Source organism: Eptesicus fuscus, chromosome 12, assembly GCF_027574615.1.
Source record: "Eptesicus fuscus isolate TK198812 chromosome 12, DD_ASM_mEF_20220401, whole genome shotgun sequence".
In the NCBI taxonomy this organism is placed as follows: Eukaryota; Metazoa; Chordata; class Mammalia; order Chiroptera; family Vespertilionidae; genus Eptesicus; species Eptesicus fuscus.
In genome coordinates, this window is record NC_072484.1 from 28297563 (window position 1) to 28320279 (window position 22717).

The following is a 22717-nucleotide window of genomic DNA, read 5'->3' on the forward strand; positions in this document are numbered from 1 at the left end:
GGGGTCATATAAGGGTGTTAAGGGTTGGAGTTACTGAAATTGGTATCTTGGCCCAATACAAAATTTAAGATAATGACTGTGTTTGCTTATTGTTAGTTTTTAGAGAGGGGGAGGAGGGCAGAAAGGGGCAGATCTGCCAGGAGAGTTAGGGAGAAAGGGCCCCAGCCCCAAGCACCCTGGTGGCCTCCAGCAGCAGGTGGGCCACACTCTAGTGACTATAACTGTGAACACCACAGAAGAGGCTCATTTCAGCTCCTGTTTAATTATAGCCAGATATTAAACATTTATAAATTTTTATACAACAAATCAAGTACATGCAAAGTTACAAATATAGAAAATATAAAGTACATGCATATTTCAAAGACCACTTTGGATCCTTATACAAAATTATTCAGTGCACATGGTAAGCCTAAGGACCACGCAAAAGGGTTTCCCACATATTTAGTACCTTACAAAACAGGTAATGCATTAGATACTTCAGATGTTAACTGCTCTAACCAAAATTTCTCATATGCAATATATATGCACATATATATATATTACATAGAATACCCGCATAGTAAGCCAATAACATTGCAGAATAGTAATATAGATCTGCTAGGCAACAATATTGAATGATCCAGGGAATAATTTTACCTTACTTAAATAACAGGAACAGAATTTCTTTCTCCACTCAGAATAGATATTTCTGTCATCTCCAACCTAAGATTTCTTTCTTTGTGGATTGATTTCTTATTTTTTCAACTCAAAAGCCAATTATAGAGATGAAGGATTCAACCTAATTCTGGTTTTTGACAACTATGAGACAGCAATGAAGAAATGCAAGCATTTCTTTGTACACTAATCATTTTCTTCATTACATCATCTTCTGTGATAATGGTGTTTTTACAGCTATAGTTTCCTCTATATTAATATCTCCTGGCTTCACCCAATGTCAAAATCATTCCTATTTTCAGGTAAATGAACAAAGGAGATTTGTTCTTACTTAGTGTCCAGAAGGTAATCTAATTCTTAATTGCCCTAATTTTCTAGTTGATGTTGCTAATGGAAAGGAATGCCACATGTAGGTACCCTCCAAAGGCACCACTCCCAAATGTTGTATTTTTTAGTCCCAGAAGCCTTTCGTATCATGTTAGTTATGGTCATTTCCTAGGAAATGTCCTCTGTCCAGAGATCTAATGTTGCATGAATATTTACTCTTGATGCAATAGCTGCTGTGTAGCCTATATTGTGAAATGCAAAAGAATGTCACAGTTCTCTGCAGACACAGGGCTGAGCCTGGGCCCAAGAGCTAAGTATTTCTCGTCCTGTTTTTTCAATGAGTATCCTTCCAAATTTGGCAGAAATACTATTTAAACAGGCAAATGCAGTCAGGTTTGCTTAAAAAGAATGAGAAAATGTGTCCAAACTGCTACAGAAAACACTGGTAACTAAGACAGGGCATTAGTGTGCTGAGCTATAGTGGGGCAAGGAGCCGGAGGAATCTAGGCAAAAGTATTTGAGGACTGTTTTTAGAATATGTTAGCCTCAGTGTTGCACTAGGCAAAAAATAAGCCTAGATCATGGAATGATTATTTGCTGTCATACTTTCACCAGCCTGGCACTTGCACTAGCCCATGAAGGACTCAATCAAAAGGGGCTTGAATACATAGCGTGCCAGGCCTGCTCTACATTTCCCTGTGCCATCAATGCCAAGGGTATTAGACTACGGGTGACAAAGGTAGAAGCAAGAACATGACACCACCACTAAAGGGCTGCAGGTAGATACCCCTCCCCCCGAAACAAAAAGCTGCCCTCACCCCACTATTAGGAAAATGAGGAAAGAGATGAGGAGGATCACAGGAGGGGAGGAGAAGAGGATCACGCTCGCCCCTCTTTGGTAAGCAGCCTGGTACTCCTTCTGGTACTGGGTGGTGCACATCTCCTCCACCACACGCTCCATAATCTTGACGTCTGTCTCGGTGAAGTTGTCCCCCTTGGTGGTGGTGGTGACCGTGTGCTGCTTGACCGTGATGTTGACGCAGTCACGCACAAAGTTGTTCTGGTTGTTGTACTGATCCACAGGCTTGTAGTACACACGTTCAGGGAAACGGTTCATGTTTTCACGATAGTAACGGTCCTCATACTCATTGCCAAAATGCATGGCCGGCCTGCTCATGGCACTTCCCAGCATGTAGCCACCCAGGCCCCCCACCACTGCCCCGGCCGCGGCAGCTCCTGCCATATGCTTCATGTTGGTTTTTGGCTTATTTGGCTTGTTCCACTGATTGTGGCTGCCACCACCATGTGGCTGTCCCCAGCCTCCTCCACCACCATGTGGCTGTCCCCAGCCTCCTCCACCACCATGAGGCTGACCCCACCCACCTCCATGGGGCTGACCCCAGCCTCCACCGCCCTGGGGCTGACCCCAGCCGCCACCGCCCTGGGGTGGGTATCGGTTGCCTCCGGGACTTCCCTGCCCCGGGTATCGGCTACCCCCGGTGTTGCCTCCAGGCTTCGGTCGCTTCTTGCAGAGGCCCACGTCACTCCATGTGGCCACAAAGAGAACCAGGATCCAGCCGCCTACGAGGCTTTTCACCATGATGACTTATCTGCAAAATGAAGAGGGTGTCAGAGTATTAGGTCTGTTAAAAGCACTAACATTTGCTGCCTAACAAATGACTGCCCAGCGGTGACATCAGCACCTCCGGCACATGCTCTTCACTCTCTGTACTCCTTCAGAGCACCTCTGACAAAAGTAACTGTCAAGTAAAGGGTTAACACAACACTTTCTCCTTCCAGGGACGATTCTGACCTTAAGATCATTTCGGCTGTTTCCGGGAAATGTGATAAAGGTGGAGTGTCAGCAACATTGCTTATGAAAAACATAACCTCTGATTTAGAAATGCAACCGGACTGGGAAAACCTCTGAACACCTGGTGGGGTTGCCATCCGTTTGGGCTTTCGAGCAGTGATCCTTGCACCTAGCACATCCTTGTGGGGACCCTGGAAGCTGTGCCCATTGGGCTGTTATAAGGGACATTGGCTCTTGTGGGGCCTGGGGCTTCCACGCCAAGGAGACCCTGCTATCCACCAATATGAGTCCATGCCCTTAAACCTGAGCAGTCACTGTGGGGCCTGGGGGTGGAGGCAAGTCCCGGGCTGCTGGGTGGACCACTGTACAACCCTGGTATGGCCCCTACAGAAGTCCTGTGAGTCCAATGTCTCGTTAGGAAGTCCCCAGGGGGGTGCTGCTGTAGTGAAACGCAGTTGATTTCTGCCTTTTCTCCCCTGTAGGAATGTAAGCAGGAAAGAAGTCTCTTGTTTGCTGCTATTTCCTCCGGGGCCAGGGCAGTGCCTGGCACAGAGCAGGCACACAATAGATACTTGTTAAGTGCAGGAATTAATATCCCCTGGACATATAAATGCCAACAAGAATTTCCTTAAAGGAAAACTTCTTATTTTTTGAAACAGGAAACAAGCCCACTTGTAAATTCATCTTTCTCTCTATACATGGACAGATGGAGCTGCTTAAAGTGGGGTAAAGACAGCTGTGCTCACAAGATCTGCAATCACTCACTGGCTGAATAAGTTTAGTTCAGCAGGTAATGGTTTATGAGTGACCTATTTTCTTCTAATTTTTGGTACAAGAGAAACATGTCTTATATAAAAGGGCTTAAGAAAAAACAAATAACCCAAATATCCTGGGTGATAATTTATGCCCCTTTGAAGAATGTATAGTCATCCAATTAAAAAAATCTCCTTTCAGACAAAAGATCTCATTTATCCTGGGTGCTCAGGTCCAAGGGCAGAGCTCTAAAGCACACAGTAGAATGACTATTAAGCAATTTCTACTGTTCCCCACGTCAAACCATATGCTCTTTAATATCATTAGGTGCCATAAAACCAAAAGTGGCATATGCTGTAATGCTGCTGTTACTCTTCTCTCCAGCACTGTTTATCTTCAAATAAAAGTGGCATCAAGGACTAGAAAATGATTTTTCATAACCTTCAGAGAAGAAGGATGAAACAAATAAATGAATTAACATCCTGTTTATGTTTTTACTATCATTGAAATATCTTGGAGGTCAAAAGTAAACAAAAGTATGTTTGGAAAGTTATGAGCCAAGTTAAACTGCTTAGATCATGGCAATGTAGGATTTTTGGAGGCTCCTGGGTAAGGATCTGAGGGGAAGGATTCTGGCACATGATCTGCTCTCCATTTGCTCATGCACCCAGCTCCAGGCCTCCATGCTGTCTGTCCTTCTGCACAAATACCGCGGGGAACTAAACTAGGGAATCATCACCCTCAGCCAATAATGCCCAACCAACAGGAGTTCTGTGTCAATGTCAACAGCTATTTCATTCATTCCCATGAGCCAAACTCAGACAACACCCTAGAGCTATTCTTGAATTTTCTCTTTCTCAGAGCATACACTGACTCTGTCAGCAAATCTTATTAGTCTATCTTGAAAACAAATCCTAATTCCTGAAACCTGTCACACTTTCCAACACTATCATCCTAGTTGAAGTCTTTTCCATCTCTTTTGGCCGGAGTCTTTACAGCCTCCAACCAGCTCCCCACTTCTGCCCAGGTCCCCATTGTGTGTTCTCCACTCAGTGGCCCGAGAGTGGAGAACACACCCTCACTCTGCTTCACTTTTTTCCAGGGCAGCAATGCTACTTAACATTTTCATACTCAGGTCACACCAGGCTACTCCTCTGTACTCAGGATAAAACCCAAATCCTGACCATGCCAGGCAGGCCCCACACAACCTTTCCACTTTCTCACACCTGGCAATACTTTCCTATCTCAGGACGTTTGTACCTGCTGCTCCCAGGGCCTGGTAGCTTCTTCCTCCAGTTCCTCTTATGGCTCTGGTCTGCTCTGACGGCACCTCAACAGGGTGTCCACGCCACCCTACATAAGTCAGCACCCCGTCATATCCCTCACTCTGCTTCACTTTTTTCCAGGGCAGCAATGCTACTTAACATCTATTATTTACTGTTTGCTTATTGTTCATCTTCTCCAGGACAGGAGTTTTGTTTTGTGCACAGCAATATCCCTAGTGCCTAGATGTCGTGTCTAACTCATAGACATACAAAATAAATGCTGAATGAATGAATGAGTGTGAAAACATCTATGATAAGGCATACAAGATAAGCTAAAAATTAATTTGCTACTTACAGTGAACCATATTTATGAATTTACAAAACATATTTTCTGCAATGGCCAACTGTCTACCATCTTCAACTCAGTTAAATGACCATTTAGTTCATGTACAAGCCACCATGGAAGACTGGCTGGGTGGAGATGTCACTTGAAATGATTGAGGGGGGAGGCAGAGGAGACTGCAAGGGGAGTAACACAGTCTGGTGTTGATCATGCCTTGTTCAAGGTTGTAAGAGTTGCGGCTCTGTAAGCTCAACTACACAGATAAGCAGGTGATGACATCACATAGTAAAGGAGGCACAAAGAGGGACTTGGTCCTTAGGGAGCCAGACACAGGAGGTGGATGGGGCCACACAGCATTCAGAGTGGAGACAGGTGGTGAGAGAGAAGACTGGCAGGTCTGGAGATGACAGGGTTTTATGGAAGTGAAGCTTCAACGTGCAGTGGAGAGGCAGGCAGAGGTCAGGTACAAAGGGCCTCCTAGGCCAGGTGAGCAGCATCCTGACTTGCCTGGGAGAGTTTACACCTGTTGTTCCTGCACTAATATTAATAGTGCCCCTTTCATTCTCAAGAGTGTCCCAGTTAAGATGCTAGGTTATACAGTCAGCCCAATTACAAGGCATGTCAAGTAGTCGGGACTTGATCCTGAAGGCAATGGGGAACCACTGAAGAGTTTGGGGTTTTCTTTTAGAAAGAACATTGTGGAGAATAAAATGGGGATTGTGTGTGTGTGTGTGTGTGTGTGTGCGCACGCGCGTGCACAGAAACTAGTTAGAAGGGTACTGCAATGACTCAATGACTGAGGTAGAAGAAGATGATGGCCTTGGCCAGGGAGTGCAGGGTAATGGATGATTTTACTTAGACGGAAGCTTCTGGAGAGCTTGGTGTTCGATGTGGAAGGTGAGAGAGACTGGAAGAATTGAGGTTTCTGGATTGGGCAGCTATGTGGACAAAATGCAGAAGGCAGAGCAGGTCTGGAGGGAGATAACTGAAGGGCTTGGCTTTGGCAATGCTGTCATCAAGCTACATTGGACAAGAGATATCAGTTTGGTGAGTCTAGAGTAGAAGAATGACCATGGACTGGAGATAAAGGCAATAGGGAACCAGAGACATGGTATGTGTTGCTGATTAGTACTTTAAAATTGAATGCTGAATAAAGTTGGGTAGAGTATAATATTCAGTATGTTATTATGTTCACATTATTGAATCATTCATCCTATATAATAAAAGCCTAATATGCTAAGTGTCTGTTCGTCCGTTCAACCAATCAAAGTGTAATATGCTAATGATATGCTAAGGCCTCTCAACTGCTTGCTAAGATGTGCACTGACCACCAAGGGGCAGATAGTTGACCGGTCAACAGGTTGCTATGACGTGCACTAACCACTAGGGGGTAGACAGTTGACTGGTCAACCAATCGCTATGATGTGCACTGACCACCAGGGGGCAGATACTCTGACTGCTTGGTTAGCTTGCTGCTGGGGTCTGCCTAATTGGGACTGAGTGAAATGGGACGGACACACCCTGGAGCCCTCCCACAGTCCCTTCCTGGCTGACCAACCTCACATGTCCCTCTCCAGCCCTGATTGTGCACTGATGGGGTCCCTCAACCTGGCCTGCACCCTCTTGCAATCCAGGACCCCTCAGGGGATATCAGAGAGCCGGTTTCAGCCTGATCCTGCAGGCCAGGCCGAGGGACCCCACTGGTGCACAAATTCGTGTACTGGGCCTCTAATAGAATATATTAAGACTAGATCATTTTAAAACCAGTTGAGAACAAAAGTAACATTTAATTATGAAAAGCATTAAAAATAACTACATTTTGAAGTAGAGAATCATTTCTAAGGACAAAAGGGACTCAAAATTTACATAAGACCTTGAAAAAATCTCTATTTGTGATAAAATAAGGAAGATCTTATAGTATTTAACCCAAACCTCTTATTCTACAAATTAGACCACCAAGATACAGAAAGGTCAAGAGTTGGCTAGTGAACTTACTGGGAACGAAGACTAGGTTTTTGAATCCCTGGCTGTGCTATGACACTAATCATCTAAGATACTCTCTGTGAAGGGTCATGTTGTGGCCTAATCCTCTGGTACATTTAAGACATTAAGTATTTGATTAAAGTCAATACCTATTTATCACTAAGAAAATTCCTACTCAGCAGAGTAGGAATAGGAGGGAACTCCCCTAACTTGATAAAGGTTATTTAACAAAAACAGCAAACATAATGGATAAACTCTGAGTATATTCACTTTAAATCGGAAACAAGACAAGGATGTCCATTATCTTAGGACACATGCAAAGACAAAGAAGTAACCAGTGTTAAGAAATGCAAAACAAACAAACAAACAAACAAAACAAAAAACCCCAAAAAAACTCCAGCTGTCATTATTTGCAATTAATGTAATCATATACATAGAAAATCCACCAGATTCAACAGAGGTAACGAGACCCACACAAGATCTCAGCAAGGTTATGGGATACAAGATTGCGTATAAAAATCAACAGAATTTCTCTACACCAGCAATAGTTGACTAGAAAAAAAATTTAGGAAGTAAGACATTCACAATAGCAACCCAAACTGTAAAGTATCTAGATACTGACTTAATAAGAGAAAATAAGACTAGGAAAAAAAATTTTAAACTATAATAAAGAATGGAGAAGATAATCTATAAGAATGGAAAGGTTTTCCATGGTCTTGATCAAGATAACTTAGTATTAAAAAGATGTCAATTACCCCTAGATGAACCTATAATTTCAATAAAATGTCAATAAAAATTCCAACTGGATTTTTCTGAGGAGCTCAGTAAATTTACACGTGGAAAGAAATGCCCATAAATGTCAAACTCAACCTTAAAATAAAGAGGAAAGAGAAAGGAATGTGCTATATCAGACATTAAATTATACTAAGGCCTAGTAAATAAAGACCATATGGTAAAAGTCAAAGAACAGACCAACAGAACAAAAAAAGCAGACTAGCAGAAGTTTAGAGATTAAACCCAAGTATGTATACTTTAGTGGGGACTTAATATATAATAAATGAACACTATAAATCAATGGAGAAAGGAAAGTTTGTTTAGTAGATGCTTCCAGGGAACGAGGGAAAATTTAAACAGGATCCCTACCACTACATGTAAAAGTGGACTCTAGGTGGATTGCAGACCTGCCTGTGGAAAGTAAAAGTATGTTAGAAGAAGAAAATACAGGAGAATGTCTTTGTGACCTAGGGGAGTAGGGGAAGGACTTTTTAAACAAAAAGCACAAACAGTGAGGCAAATAAGTTAAGAGTTTTATTACATAAAAATTAAGTCTTATTCAGTGCTATGAAGAACACAATGGACAAAGTTAACAGAGAGAATACACAACGTTAAAAAATGTAGTATTTAAAACCAACAGAGAATTTATTTCTAGAACCAATAAGGAATTCATACAAAGTAAGGAACAGAAATTCCAATAGAAAAATGGCCAAAAGATATAAAATGATAATTTACAGAAGATGGAAAACCAAATAGTATAACAAGATGTTAAAAAAATTAAGAATCAGATAAAATTAGACAAAAAAAAAAAAAATACATCAGCCAAAAGAAAAAAGAAAAAAAGAGAGGGCAGGCATGTGAGAATAAAGGAACCCACATGACTATCAAAGGAGTATGTGTGGCCCGGCCAGTGTGGCTCAGTGGTTGAGTTTCAACCTATGAATCAGGAGGTCACGGTTTGATTCCTGGTCAGGGTACATGCCCAGGTTGTGGGCTCGATCCCCAGTGAGGGGTGTGCAGGAGGCAGCCTATATTAATGATTTTCATCATTGATGTTTCTCTCTCTCTCTCTTTTTGACTTCCTCTGTAAAATCAATCCTACCTAATAAAAGAGTAATATGCAAATTAACCCTAACTCTGCTACATCTACAGGCCACACCCACCAGCCATGCCCACCAGCCAATCAGGAGCAAATATACAAATAAACTCAACCAAGATGGCTACAGCCACAGAGAGCAGGAGGGAGGCTTGGGTTTCCCCGGTAACAAAAGAAGCCAAGCTTTCCACCTGCAGGCCTAAGCCTCCACTCAAGGCTACAAAGTTTCAATTATAGAAGGTAAACAAATCCAAATAGAAATGGCGGCAGCCACGGAGCTGGAGAGAGCAGGAGGCAAGGGTTGCCCCTGGCAATGGAGGAAGCTAAGCTTTCCGCACACCCTGGCCGACCCAGGCCTCTGCTTAAGGCTACAAAGTTTCAATTATACAAACTCCAACAGAAATGGCTGCCGGCCACGGCCACGGAGCAAGCAGGAGGCTTGGCTCTGCTCCAGGCTACAAAGTTTCAATTGTAGAAGATACATAAATCCCAGATACCAGGGCCTTTGCTTGGGCCGCCAGGGGGCGTGGCCAGCCTGCAAACCACCACAGGCCCTTCACCCAGGCCGCCCACACCCCAAGGGAACCCCCACCCTGATTCGGGATACCTTTCAGGGCAAACCAGCTGGCCCTCACCCGTGCACCAGGCCTCTATCCTATCTAATAAAAGAGTTTAGGCCCGATCCGGTGGGATCGGGCCTAAATGGGCAGTCGGACATCCCTCGAGGGGTCCCAGATTGGAGAGGGTGCAGGCTGGCCTGAGGGATAGCCCCCCCCCCAACCCTCCGTGCACGAATTTCGTGCACTGGGCCTCTAGTACAAATATATTTTAAAATGATGGATTGCCTTTCTATTAAAAAATAAGTTACAGCCGAAACCGGTTTGGCTCAGTGGATAGAGCGTCGGCCTGCAGACTGGAAGGTCCCGGGTTCGATTCCGGTCAAGGGCATGTACCTTGGTTGCGGGCACGTCCCCAGTGGGGGGTGTGCGGGAGGCAGCTGGTTGATGTTTCTCTCTCATCAACGTTTCTAGCTCTCTATCCCTCTCCCTTCCTCCCTGTGAAAATCAATAAAATATTAAAAAAAAAATAAGTTACAAATATCGACTATAGAATTAACTCATTCAATAAGTATTTATGGAATAACTAGTATGTGCCAGTTTTAAAAGAAATAGAAAACTTGATCAATAATCATAGAAAAAATGGAGAAATATGTCAAAAATTAAATATGATTACTTAATGATTCTTTCAATAAATATGTCTTATAAGGATATTCTAAAGTACTAGCATTGTGCGAGGAGCTGAGGACAGAATGGTGCATAAGATATTTAGCTTAGTGGGTTCAAGTACCAAAAAGGAGGTGTATCTGGAGCTGATGGGACTGGAGTGGGTGAGAGCCAGCTCACCAAGATCTCATACGCCATAGAAAAAATTTTCATTTCATTTTGAATGCAGTGGGGAACCATTGAAGGGCCTTAGAAGAGTAACATAATAGGGCTGTTTTTTAAAAGATTACCCTGATTGTTGTGTAAAAAAGAAAATTTAGGGGGCAAGCAAGGAAATAGTGAGAGCAGCTAGGAAACAATTAAAGGAAGATGGCAGTGTGGCCTGGGATGGTAACCATGTTGCTGAGGAGCTACAAGTAAATGAGACACATTTTGAACCAGTTAAGACTTGTTGATAGAGTGGATGAAGGAGTGAGAGTTAACTAGGTTTGTGCTTTTGTGTCCAGGCCCATGGTGGCAATGAATTAGGGGAAACTGGTGGAGGGCCATGTTTGGGAGAGAAAACCAATAATTTTAGTTGGGACACATTAATTCTGCTCCATCTACGAGACACTCAAGTGGAAGTACGAATTGGGGCAATTGTTAAAAGAATCTGGAACTTAGTAAAGATAAGCATTTGGGCATCTTCACCTGAGAAGCAGTGTTAATAGAAAACATGAATTGGTCAATAATGAAGCCAAAGGGATAAAGGTCAAGATTCAAACCCCAGTATTTCGAGTGGATCTTGCTCTCAGTTACCCAGCCTCCCGAAATATGGGTGACAAATCCTAAAAGAAAATACCACCAAACTGATTTCAACATTTTAGTAAAAGAAGAATACACTGTGACCAATAAGGTTTATTTAAGGAATACAAGGATGGTTCAAAACCAGGAAATCTATTACTAGGTTAAGAGAAAAACAAAAGATTCTCTGCAAATGTTGAAAAGTTTTTAATTAAAATCAACATTCATTCCTGATTTTTAAAGTTGAAGTTGTTAAAATAGTTTCTACAGAACTAGAAGGTAGTACCTTTCCATCATCAAGAATCACTATAACGACATACAGCCTGTCTTAATTAAAAAGGAAAAGCATTCTCATTAATGTAGTGAACAAGATAAAAATGCAAGCAATCACTGTTGTTATAGAAGTTTTAACCAGGCATGATTTTCTACCTGGAAAATCAACCCCAAACATCTCATAATACACAAGTGAGCCTATTAGGGTGGCAGTTTTTGAAATCAATATATAACAAAAGAGTCCCCAAATTAATTGGAATTAAGTTAGAAGATTTAGCATGGAAAAAACAATCCACCCATAATGGCAATCCTATCTAATAAAAGAGTAATATGCAGATTGACCATCACTCCAACACACAATATGGCTTCCCTCATGTGGTCAAAGATCCTGCCCCCATGTGGACACAAGATGGCCACCACAAGATGACCAGCAGGGGAGGGCAGTTGGGAGGCACCTGGCCTGCAAGGGAGGGCAATTGGAGGCAATCAACCCTGCAGGGGAGGGCATTTAGGGGTGACTGGGCCAACAGAGGAGGGAAGTTGGGGCACTGGGATTGGGCCTAAACGGGCAGTCGGACATCCCTCGAGGGGTCCCAGATTGGAGAGGGTACAGGCTGGGCTGAGGGACATCCCCCCCCCCTCTGTGCACGAATTTCGTGCACCGGGCCTCTAGTACATATATATATATATGTGAGTTAATCTAATAAATAGTACTTTTATGAGGAATGTGATAAAATTTTAATTAAAGACATAAAGGAAGACTAGAAAAAAAGAGAAAGACATGAAGTCTTTGGTTGGGAAAACCAATACTGAAAGATACCACTTCATTTCAAAATAATCCGGAACGTTAACATAGTTTTAGTCAGAATTCAAAGGATATTTCAAAGAACATGAGGAAATGATAAATAAGATCACAAGGCACATGAGCAGAATGGCAGAGCAATGGAACTACAGAAGGTCCAAAAAAAAAAAAAATCCATAGATTATCCCAATCATCCTATTCCCATGTGTACAAGGAGTCAGAGCCGTAGGAACTTGCCCAACGGTTGTATGCCAGGGGCCAAATTTCTGATACTCACAACGTGTTACAACTTGAAACTTAGTTAAATTGGGAAGTGGCACCAAACAGCACCCCCATCACTCCCCACCGCCCTGAGGAAATTTCCTGAGCTAAGTAGAACTCATTTGTCATACAGTAGTCCCTCCTTATCTGTGGGGAATACATTCTAAGATTCCTAGTGGATGCCTGAAACCATGGATCGTACTGAAACTTATATATACTATTTTTTTTCTATATAGTATACTTATCTATGGTAAGTTTGATTTATAAAATAGGCACACTAAGAGACCAATAACAGCTGATAATAAAATAGAACAATTATAACAATACTAGAGGCCCAGTGCACGAAATTCGTGCACGGAGGGGGTTTGTCCCTCAGCCCAGCCTGTACCCTCTCCAATATGGGACCCCTTGAGAGATGTCCGACTGCCCGTTTAGGCCCGATCCCCCGGTGGGATCGGGCCTAAACGGGCAGTCGGACATTCCTCTCACAATCCAGGACTGCTGGCTCCCAACTGCTTGCCTGCCTGCCTTCCTCATTGCCCCTAACCGCTTCTGCCTGCCAGCCTGATCACCCCCTAAACCACTCTGCTGCTAGCCTGTTTGCCCCCAACTTCCCTCCTCTGCTGGCCTGGTCACCCCTAACTACCCTCTCCTGCAGGGTTGGTCACCTCCAACTGCCCTCCCTTGCAGGCCTGGTCCTTCTCAACTGCCCTCTCTTGCAGGCCGGGTGCCTCCCAACTGCCCTCTCCTGCTGGCCATCTTGTGGCGGCCATATAGGGGCAGGATCTTTGACCACATGGGGGCAGCTATATTGTGTTGCAGTGATGATCAATCTGCATAGTACTCTTTTATTAGATAGGATAGAGGCCTGGTACAGGGGTGGGGGCCAGCTGGTTTGCCCTGAAGGGTGTCCCTGATCAGGGTGGGGTTCCCTTGGGGCGTGGGGCGGCCTGAGCAAGGGCCTGTGGTGGTTTGCAGGCCGGCCACACCCCCTGGCAACCCAAGCAGAGGCCCTGGTATCTGGAATTTATTTTCCTTCTACAATTGAAACTTTGTAGCCTGGAGCGGAGCCAAGCCTGCTGCTCCCTCCGGAGGGGCAGCAGCCATTTCTGTAGCAGTTAATTCACCTTCTACAATTGAAACTTTGTAGCCTTAAGCAGGTGAGCCTGGCCAGGGTGTGAGGAAAGCTTTGCTTCCCCTGTTGCCGGCGGCAACCCTGGCCTGCACTCTCAAGCTCCATTCTGCCGCCATTTGTTTGAATGTGTTTACCTTCTATAATTGAAACTTTGTAGCTTGAGTGGAGGCTTAGGCCTGGCTAGGGCAGGCGGAAAGCTTGGCTTCCTCTGTTACCTAGGAAACCTTGCTCTCTGTGGCTGTAGCCATCTTGGTTTGGGTTAATTTGCATACTCGCTCTGATTGGGTGGTGGGCGTGGCTGGTGGGCATGGCTTGTGGGTGTGTTGGAGGTATGGTCAATTTGCATATTTGCCTATTATTAGAGAGGATACTGTAATAGAAGTTATATAAATGTGGTCTCTCTCTTCTCTCAAAATATCATCCTTGCCCTAGCTGGTTTGACTCAGTGGTTACAGCATCAGCCAGAGGACTGAAGGGTCCAGGGCTTGATTCCAGTCAAGGGCATGTACCTTGGGTGCAGACTCCATCCCCAGTGCTGGTCAGGGTACGTGTTTCTCTCACACTGATGTTTTTCTCTCTCTGTCTCTCCCCCTCACTTCTACTCTCTCTAAAAATCAATGAGAAAAAAAAAATCCTCGGGTGAGGATTAACAACAACAAAAAATATGTATTTCACCCTTCATGACGTGAGATGATACAATGCCTATGTGACAAGATGAAGTGAGGTACTCAGACCTGTGTTCCATTTAAAACTCACGACTTGCTTATTTCTGGGATTTTTCCATGTAATATTTTCAAACTGAGGTTTACCATGGGTAACTCAAACTGCAGAAAGCAAAACCATGGATAAAAAGGGACTACTGTATTTTAATTTTTTTGAGGTCATTGCCCTTTACAGAATCTGATGCAAGCTATACCAAATTTTGCAAATTATTTTGGGCTTTTCACTACTCTGAAGCCCAATTCTGGATTGAACAGGGCGAAGGACCCCAACCTGATCTATCTCAGAATTACTTCAAGAGCTTTTAAAAAGCAACATTGCTGGAGCCTTTCCCAGGCCAGCAGCCAGGGAGTTTCTAGCGATGGGATTTGGGACTTTATAAAAAAACTTCCCTGGGAATTGCACTCCTAGCCAGGCTTCGCAGCTAGGTCCTCAGAAGCCCAACACTTACTATAATGCGTTTCATAAAAGGGCACACCGCCCTTGATGTGATCACACAATACAATGACCGTAGTAAGCAGAAAACCAGAAGTAAAAAGATGAACAAATTGAGAAAAAAATTCTCCCACTGTAGGAACTGCTGCACACACTATTTACTCAAGGATGACTTTATAATGCTGTAGCCATCACCTCATTAGTTACAGGCACGCTCTGAATGTTTAATACGTGGCAGTTCACAGCTGGTATAGTTATCTTGGAAGAGGAAATAAGATCCGAAAAGGGAGAACGGGATGGGTAAATTAAAACTACAGCTTAGCAAAACTTTCCCCTCAAAACTTTTCATCAGTTGGTTGATAGTCACCTTCATAGTTAATTTGGTGCAGAAATGTTTATGTTATTGTTTTATTTTTATATTTTCAGTTTTTTAAAGTTTATCTTTATTGTTCAAAGTATTACAGATGTCCCTCTTCTCCCCCCCTGCCTCCCATTGACCCTCTCCCCCCCCCCCCCGCCCCTCCCCCAGGCCTTCACAGCACTATAATTTTTTGGAGAAAATTCCATACTGTTTTCCATTGGCTGCACCAATCTGCATTCCCATTATCTACTTTCATCTATTTCTTTAGCCCCAGGAAAGTTACTTTTGTGGCCCTCTTTCTAATGACTTGACAATTTCTTCAAAATAAGTTTTCTGACTTGTAACCAGAAGATTATCAATTCAGTGCTTTTATTATTACTTTTAAATGGTTGCTGCCTTATATAATTCAGCATGATTCTAGAGAAAACTGTGGCCTTTTCTCTGCAAAATCAAGCTGATTTTATAAGAAAGGATGATGTAATAGGTGTGAGGTACACATACAGGTCTCCAGAGCAGGAGCTTGTGATCACAGCCTTTCTAGACCCTATTTTCTGAGACAATTGGGGACTTTCAACCATCACAAGACCAAAGACATTCCACAGGGTACGTACATCTGTTGTGGCTCAGCTAAGTTGGATCTGTGCCTCCAGGAAGACAATGCTTCTTCGGCTTGGCTGAGATTGTTCAGTTTTCAAATATATTCAGGAGACCTTAAAAACAAAAAGAAAAAAACTGGAATTGGTAAATAAATCTAAAATATGATCCCTTAAAAGAAAAGCTTAATATATAAATTTCCAAATCACCAATAAATCTACAGAGTGGCCAGATGATTATGATCTCTGAACGCATAAAAATCTGGCCACTCAGTGTGTGTGTGTGTGTGTGTGTGTGTGTATTAGAAGCCTGGTGCATGAATTCATGCATGGGTGGGGTCCGGCCAGCCTGGCCAGGGGGAAGGGACATGGGCGGTTGGTCGGCCTGCCTACTAGTTGAACTCCTGGTGAAGGGGACAATTTGCATATTAGCCTTTTATTATATAGGATATACACTGAGTGGCCAGATTATTATGCGTTCAGAGATCATAATAATCTGGCCACTCAGTGTATTCCAGAAAAGAAAGGGAAAATATCTGATAAGAGAAATGAGGTCAGCTAAAAAAGTAAACATGACACTAAGCTCGTTCTTTCACACGTAAAATGCAGAGTCTATTTCACTGAAAAAATTATTTAGAAAAGCAACACATCAACAAAATTAAATCACCTATAATTACTAAAACGTTTTTGTTCTCGCTTTTCCTTTCAGATTTTGCACATATGCATTCATTAGGAGTAACCTGCGCTTGGACCTGTCAGTTTCTTCCCATGTACCACGGGCTCTAAATTACGACTTTCGATAATTGCATAAGTTCCTTTCCGTTAATATGCCATGATTTCTTAGCTACTGCTCTGCTGTTACACATTTCGATTGTTTCCCATTTGGTTCTAATTTTGTATCATTCTGCCCCAAATATATGCTTGTTATTTTCTTTTCTTCTTTGGCTTTCCATTGCCAAGTACATTCCCAGGAATGGGATTTCTGGGTCATAGCTTTTAACTTCTTAATGGGTGACCTGATTACTTTACAAAAAGTTTAACATACTGATTCACAGTGTCCCCAGTGGGGTGTGACTAAGAAAATAAATGTATATATACCATTGGGTCTACTTTACATAGATGGTTAATCGTTAACAGACTCTGGAAGTAGGTATCCTTTCCTCTGTTTTATGAATGGACAAAAGAAGGATTAGGGAATTGGGTAACTGGCCCAGTCATGAAGGTAGTTGCAGAGCTATCTTTCTAACCTCAGAGCCCTCCACCTCCCCAGATAACTGGAATATGCAAATTTCAGGGGTTGCTGTTAACATGTAAAATGAAAATCCAGACTTGCTTTACTTTGTGTTTAATTCTGTAAGTGATTCATCGTTTCACCATTTATCTGTTAAAATCTTGACATTTTCCTTTCACGAGTATGAAAAACTTGTGTCAGGTACAAATAATACACAAATCACATCCTAGCTCTGCTTTCTTTCACTTTCCAGTTAGTTCTTGTTTTATTATAAGAGCCCCTCAGTGTTTGTGTAGGTAAAAATGTTCCTTTTCACTGTTTTTATCCCCCTTCAAATTTGAGCGAGTCGTCAATTTTTCCAGAAGTCTGACATTTTAATTCAGTTTTCTGTTCCTACATTTTCTGATAATTTGGTTTGTAAAAATCGTTAATCCTACGCTACCTGTAGTTTTTTTTTGTTTGTTTGTTTGTTTTTTGTTTGCAAGGAAAGGGCAACATCTCAAACGCTCAGCTTGGGAGAGCTGCGTATTACACCGTGGTGCTCTGAGTACAGGGAGGGTAAACGCATGATCAGGGGGTGAAACTGCATTCTGCTATGTATGAACCTGGAGATGAGGAAATGAAACACAGAAAGCAGAGGCTTTGAGATGGTTAGGGTGGATGTGATGGTGGTGGGCTTACGATGTAAAAAAATCTGCTATAGCTTCCACAAAGAGTAAATGGAAAAACAACAACACAAAAGGGGCAGTGATGCCAGATTTCTCCCCATTATTTAATACACAAACGTGAAGGCACCTCCCGCACAGATGGAGGAGGATGGCTCCGCGAGGGGCGCCGCCGGGCCCGACCTCCTCGCCTCCCTCCCTCCCTCCCTCGGAGCCCCTCCAAAGGTTGCGTTCCCTCCTTCCAGAGGAGCAGGAAAGAAAGTGGAAAGCGAAGGCTGCGGGTGTGCCGCGCTAGGGGCGCCGGAGACCCTCTGTCCCCGACGGCCCGCGAAGGGGTGGCAGGGCGGCCCCGAGCCCCCGCCCCTCCGGGGCCCGAGGCGGGGTCGGCGGCCAGAGCCCTCACCGCAGCCGGCTCCCCAGGGACCGCCCTGGCCGGGTGGATGGCTGGCCCCGCCGCCTCGCGGGAGGAGCTCGGCGGCGGCTGGGGTTCCCCAGGAGCCCCCGCCCAGGCCCAGGCGGCAGGCGGGCGCCTCCCCCACGCTGCGCACCCCTGGACATCTGGAAGGGCGGCGCCTGGCCCAGGGGCGCCCCACGCCGCGCCCGGCCTCTGCCCGCCAGCTCGGAAGGGCGGTCGGGTGGCGCGGAGCCCCGAGGACCCCAGCGCCTCTCCGGGTTCTCCTCGCCCAGGGTCCCGGGAGCCTCGGGCTCCCCGGCCACGTTAGCGCGCGGTGATCGCCCCCACTTTCCCGGGCCCGCAGCCCCTCGAGTCCCGCGACTCGCCATCCCGCTCCCGCCGTGGACACGCGTGTGTGTGCGTGTGTGTGTGCGGGGGGGATGGGGAGGTAGCGGTCAGACACCTCGGTACCACCTCCATCCCCGCCGGGGATTTGGCTAGCGCGCCCCCCACCCCGTCCCGAAGCAAAGGGGCTGTCCTAACCAGAAAGCCACAACCAGCTGCGTCATCGACCGCCACCGCGCCGCCGGCGGGCCCCCGGCCCTCCCCGCCGTCAGGGTCGGCCTCGGCGGCCGGGTCCTCACTCCCGGATCCGCCACCCCGTTCTCAGGCCCCCGGGCCCCGGCCCCCGGCCCCCGGCCCCGCGCTGGGAGCCCCAAGGAGGACAGAGCTGTTTACCTGCCTCGGAGGGAGAAGCCGCTCGCAGCGCCGCGGCTGTCAGCAACTGGCGCGGGGCGGGGGCGCGCGGGCCGAGGAGGCCGCGCCGGGGGCGGGGGCGGGGGCGGCGGGCCAATCGCCGCGCGGCTCGCTCGCACGCGGGCGCACCCGGGGGCCGGCCGCCGGGTTACCGACGAGGTGCGGTTCCGCCGAGCGGGGCCGGGGGGATCTGAGTCGCCGGGAGAAAACGGGTTGAGATTCGTTTAAACACTTCGGTCAGCTGACACCTCTCCCGGTGTCATCCCTGCCCGACGTTGCTCATTGACTAGGAAAGTCACATTTAAAGGGGAATTCGGCCCAAAGCTCCAACTCCCCCGTTACATAATGGAATAGAAAAATGGAACGTTGGGGAACGAGAAAGGATTTTCTGGAACTTGGGCCACCAGGAATTTCTGAGGAGGAAAAATGTTTGCTACCCGGATTGGGCCCAATGTTTACTGCACATTTCCATATAAATCATTAAAATGTGAGGCCTCGGAAGGAGGCCTCTAGCCATCACCTGCTCCTTCCTTTAGTCAGTCTCTGCTCCTTATTATATGTAAAAGAGGTGATTTAGATGATGATATTCACGGATGAGAAAAATGCACTCCATTTAGCAAGTCCATTCTGCACACTACAGAATGGTGTATTCTTGTTCGTTATTCCGGCCAAGAAATTAGGGGTTTGTCTCACGAAAGGGGTGGTCAGAGATGAAGTGAAAGAGGACCATATAAATTATTATCCAAAATTGGGGTGCCTTTGAGAGTGAAAGGAGCACCAAATCAAGCCGGGTCAAGGGACATAAACCAGCACTGTCCTAGGGAAAAAATGGGACATCTGGTCCCCTCTTGATGGGCAAAAGTTTCCAAACAGGATTTGGATTAAATCCTTGTATCCCTGGGCCATCACTCAAGTAGGAGGCGATGAGTGGTGAGGGTAGGGAGAAGCGGGGAGAACAGTACTGAGTGGAGTGCTGTGAAACAGCTGAGGGTGATATTGTCATGAGTGGGTGGGGCCCTGAAGGATCTGCTGGGAAGGGGAAATGAATGGCCTGGAAGATGTGGCCACTGGAGGGAGATCATTCAGTAACAGAGAACTGGGTTTTGGCCAGTTAGAAATGAGCGTTGGGCAGCAATGCCAGCCTGTTTTCTATCCCAGTCTTATGCAATGAGTATGTTGACAGTACTAATAGAGCCTTACCTTCTTTCCTCAGAGATGCCTTATTGGGGAGGTGAAATGGGGCAGTCTGGGGCTGGAGTGGGTGACCAGATCAGATTAGGTAAGGGGCTGGCTTCCCCCTGCCTCGAGGGACTCTGGAAAGCTTGGTTAGAAGATGCTTGATCTCAGCTTTTTTGTCATAGGAATCCTATGTCTACTGGCTGAATGCTCTGCTTCCTCCCCGCCCCCCCCCGCCCCCCCCCCTCTGCCCCCTCACCCCCAGAAAAGGCTCAGAAAGCAGAGAGAATTTTAAAAAGGCAGGGATGATGGAACCAAAAGGGGTTGCCTTATGTCCTATTCTGGCTATGTAACAACCACCCCAAAACAACCAACATTTCCCTTTGCCTGTGGATTGTGTAGGCCAGGGAGTCCGACAGGCACAGAGGGGTCTTGGATCTGCCCGGTGATATCTGAAGACTCAAAATCTGAGGGTGACTTGAGAGTTGAGGGTCAGAATCACTTAAAGGCTCTTTCACTGGCATGACTGACAGCTGGACTTGAGGATTAGCTGTGCAGATCAGAGTGCCTCCACATGGCTTCTCTATGAGGCCTGGCTTCTTCCCTGCGTGGCTGTCTCAGGTTTGATGGATTTCTTACATGGCTTCTTAGGACTCCAAGTGTGTGTTTCAGCAGACAAGATGGAAGCTGCATTGCCACTTCCCACCTAGTCTGAGAAATCACATAAATCTCACTTTCATTGTATACTATTGACCTAAGTAGTCATCTGTCCACCCAGAATCAAGAGTAGGAGATATAGACCACATCTCTCAGTGGAAGGAGTACCAGAGAATTTGTGATTAAAAAACAAATAAACCCTGCCATAATAGGGTTTAGTGGTCTGGCCTGTAGATTCTTAGGGCCTTTCATTGACCTTATGGACAACACCAGGGTGGGCAACCCACAGAAGGAAGCTTTTGCTAATGGCCCTACATTGTTCCTCATCCCAAGCCCATTTACAATCTCCTCTCCTGCTACCACACCACCATATCCCAGGATAAACAAGGAAGGCCATTTTCTAGACTTTTAGAATATGGTTGAGGGTTTGTCCTCTGGGGCTTGTCTGGTGCCCTTATGGACCCCTGCTGTGCTACGTTTCACATCAAGCCATTCTTTGGAAGACTCCCTTCACATCTCCTGTGTCCTGGCTCAAAGTTATTTGTTGATGTTACTTAGATCCTCCTCAGCAAATATGAAGAAGCTAAAGAAGTCAAACTCTAAATTTATCTTATTCACAAAAGGAGAACTGTTTCATTCAACAAATAATTTATTGAGCACCAAGTGTGAATTAGATAGCTCAGTTCTGACCTCAGACATCAGAGGGAATGTAGGAAACCATATAGAAAGTGGCCAAGTCATGAGGTCCTAACAGCTATGACAAGGTGTTTAGATTTTAATTAAATGTGATAGGAAGCCCTTGAAGCTTTAAGCAGGGGAGGGACTGATTTGCCTAAAAGACCACTCTCATTGCTGTATGTGGCACAAGTGGAAGCAGGAACTCGTGGATGGCTTTTGCAGTGGTCCTGGGAGAGAAAATCGTGGCTTGAACTGGGGTGGTGGTGGGCGGGGGGTGGATTCTAAAATGGTCAAAAATAGAGGAAGACCAAGTTTTAGAGGGATCACATTTTAGAGAAGTTCCTTCCCTTTTGGTTATGATGAGTTTGAGATGTCTGTGTAACACCCCCAATGGGTGAAACTGGGGATTCTGGAACTCAACGTGGAGAGTTTAGGGAGGGAGGATTGGTGCTGAAGATGTGCATTCAGAAGTTGTCAGTATATGGTTTTCAAAGTCATGGGCTTGGATGATAACAACAAAGAAGAAAGTGTAGTCAGACAAAAGAATTGGAATCAGGACCGAATCCTGAGGAACGCTAACTGTTTAGATCAGCAGTTCGCAATCTTAGTGGTGTCACCTGAAGGACTGGATAAAACACAGATTGCTGGGCCCCACCCCAGAGAGTCTGACTCAGTAGTTTGGGATGGGGTCTGAGAATCTCCATTTCTAACAGGTTCCTAGATGCTGCTGAGCCACACTTGGAAATGGAGGAAGAGCAGCTGGCAAGACAGACGGAGAAGTGACAGCCAGTGAGGTAGGAGGGAAACCAAGAGGGTTCCAGAAGCTGAGAAGAGTGTTTCAAGAAAGCAGGAGTCAACTGGGGAGAGACCGAATAAACAGGAAAGAGCCCACTGGATTTGGTGACATGGAGGTCTTTATGGGGACTTGATGGGAGTAGCTTCAGTAGAGTGATGGGGACAGAAGTAAATTAAAGAGGGAATGGAAGGCGAGGGGATAGAGACAACTCTTCTGAGGTTTATCCTGAGGGGAGCAGAGTATTGGGCAGTAGTTGGAGGAGAGTGCAGGCGAAAGGGAGGGTATTTTGAACTCTAACAATGAGGGATCTCTTCAGGGATATTCATGTCCTTCAAGACCCGATTCCTTCCCTCTCTCCACTCTGCCCTCCCAGGCTGGAGTCTGATGGCTGCAGCAATTTGAGGTAGCACATCAGAAATCCCTACAGACAGAGGAAGAAGACAGCCAGCTTGTTTTTGCGGTCTCCTCTTAGCAGTGAGGAACATTTTCTCTAAAGATGTGTGCTCATGAATTGAAAGAGAAGTCAATACACTGGAGTCAATACACAGTACAGGACAGCTCATGTCTGTGCACTCTTTTTAAAAATATATATACTTTTATTGATTTCAGAGAGGAAAGGAAAGGGAGGGAGAGACAGACAGAAACATCAATGATGAGAATTATTTATCGGCTGCCTCCTGCATGCCTCCTACTGGAGATCGAGGTTGCAACCTGGGCATGTGCCCTGGACCAGGAATCAGACTGTGACTCTGGTTCATAGGTGTTGTGAC

General features: G+C 45.4%; 1 protein-coding gene across 1 annotated transcript; it reads right to left on the bottom strand.

Moving 5' to 3' along the window:
* Positions 1-242: 242 nt before the first annotated feature.
* PRNP (prion protein) lies at positions 243-18704 on the bottom strand. The gene is made up of 3 exons (XM_054723678.1): positions 18623-18704; positions 15613-15711; positions 243-2591 (listed from the first exon to the last, which is right to left on the bottom strand). The coding sequence occupies exon 3, from the start codon at positions 2579-2581 to the stop codon at positions 1796-1798; it is 786 nt and encodes a 261-aa protein (XP_054579653.1). The 5' UTR covers positions 2582-2591; positions 15613-15711; positions 18623-18704; the 3' UTR covers positions 243-1795.
* Between the last annotated feature and the right edge of the window lie 4013 nt (positions 18705-22717).

What these genes read in the sequence shown, in the direction of transcription:
- PRNP (XM_054723678.1), bottom strand. Translation starts at nt 2,581, where the DNA reads ATGGTGAAAAGCCTCGTAGGCGGCTGGATCCTGGTTCTCTTTGTGGCC.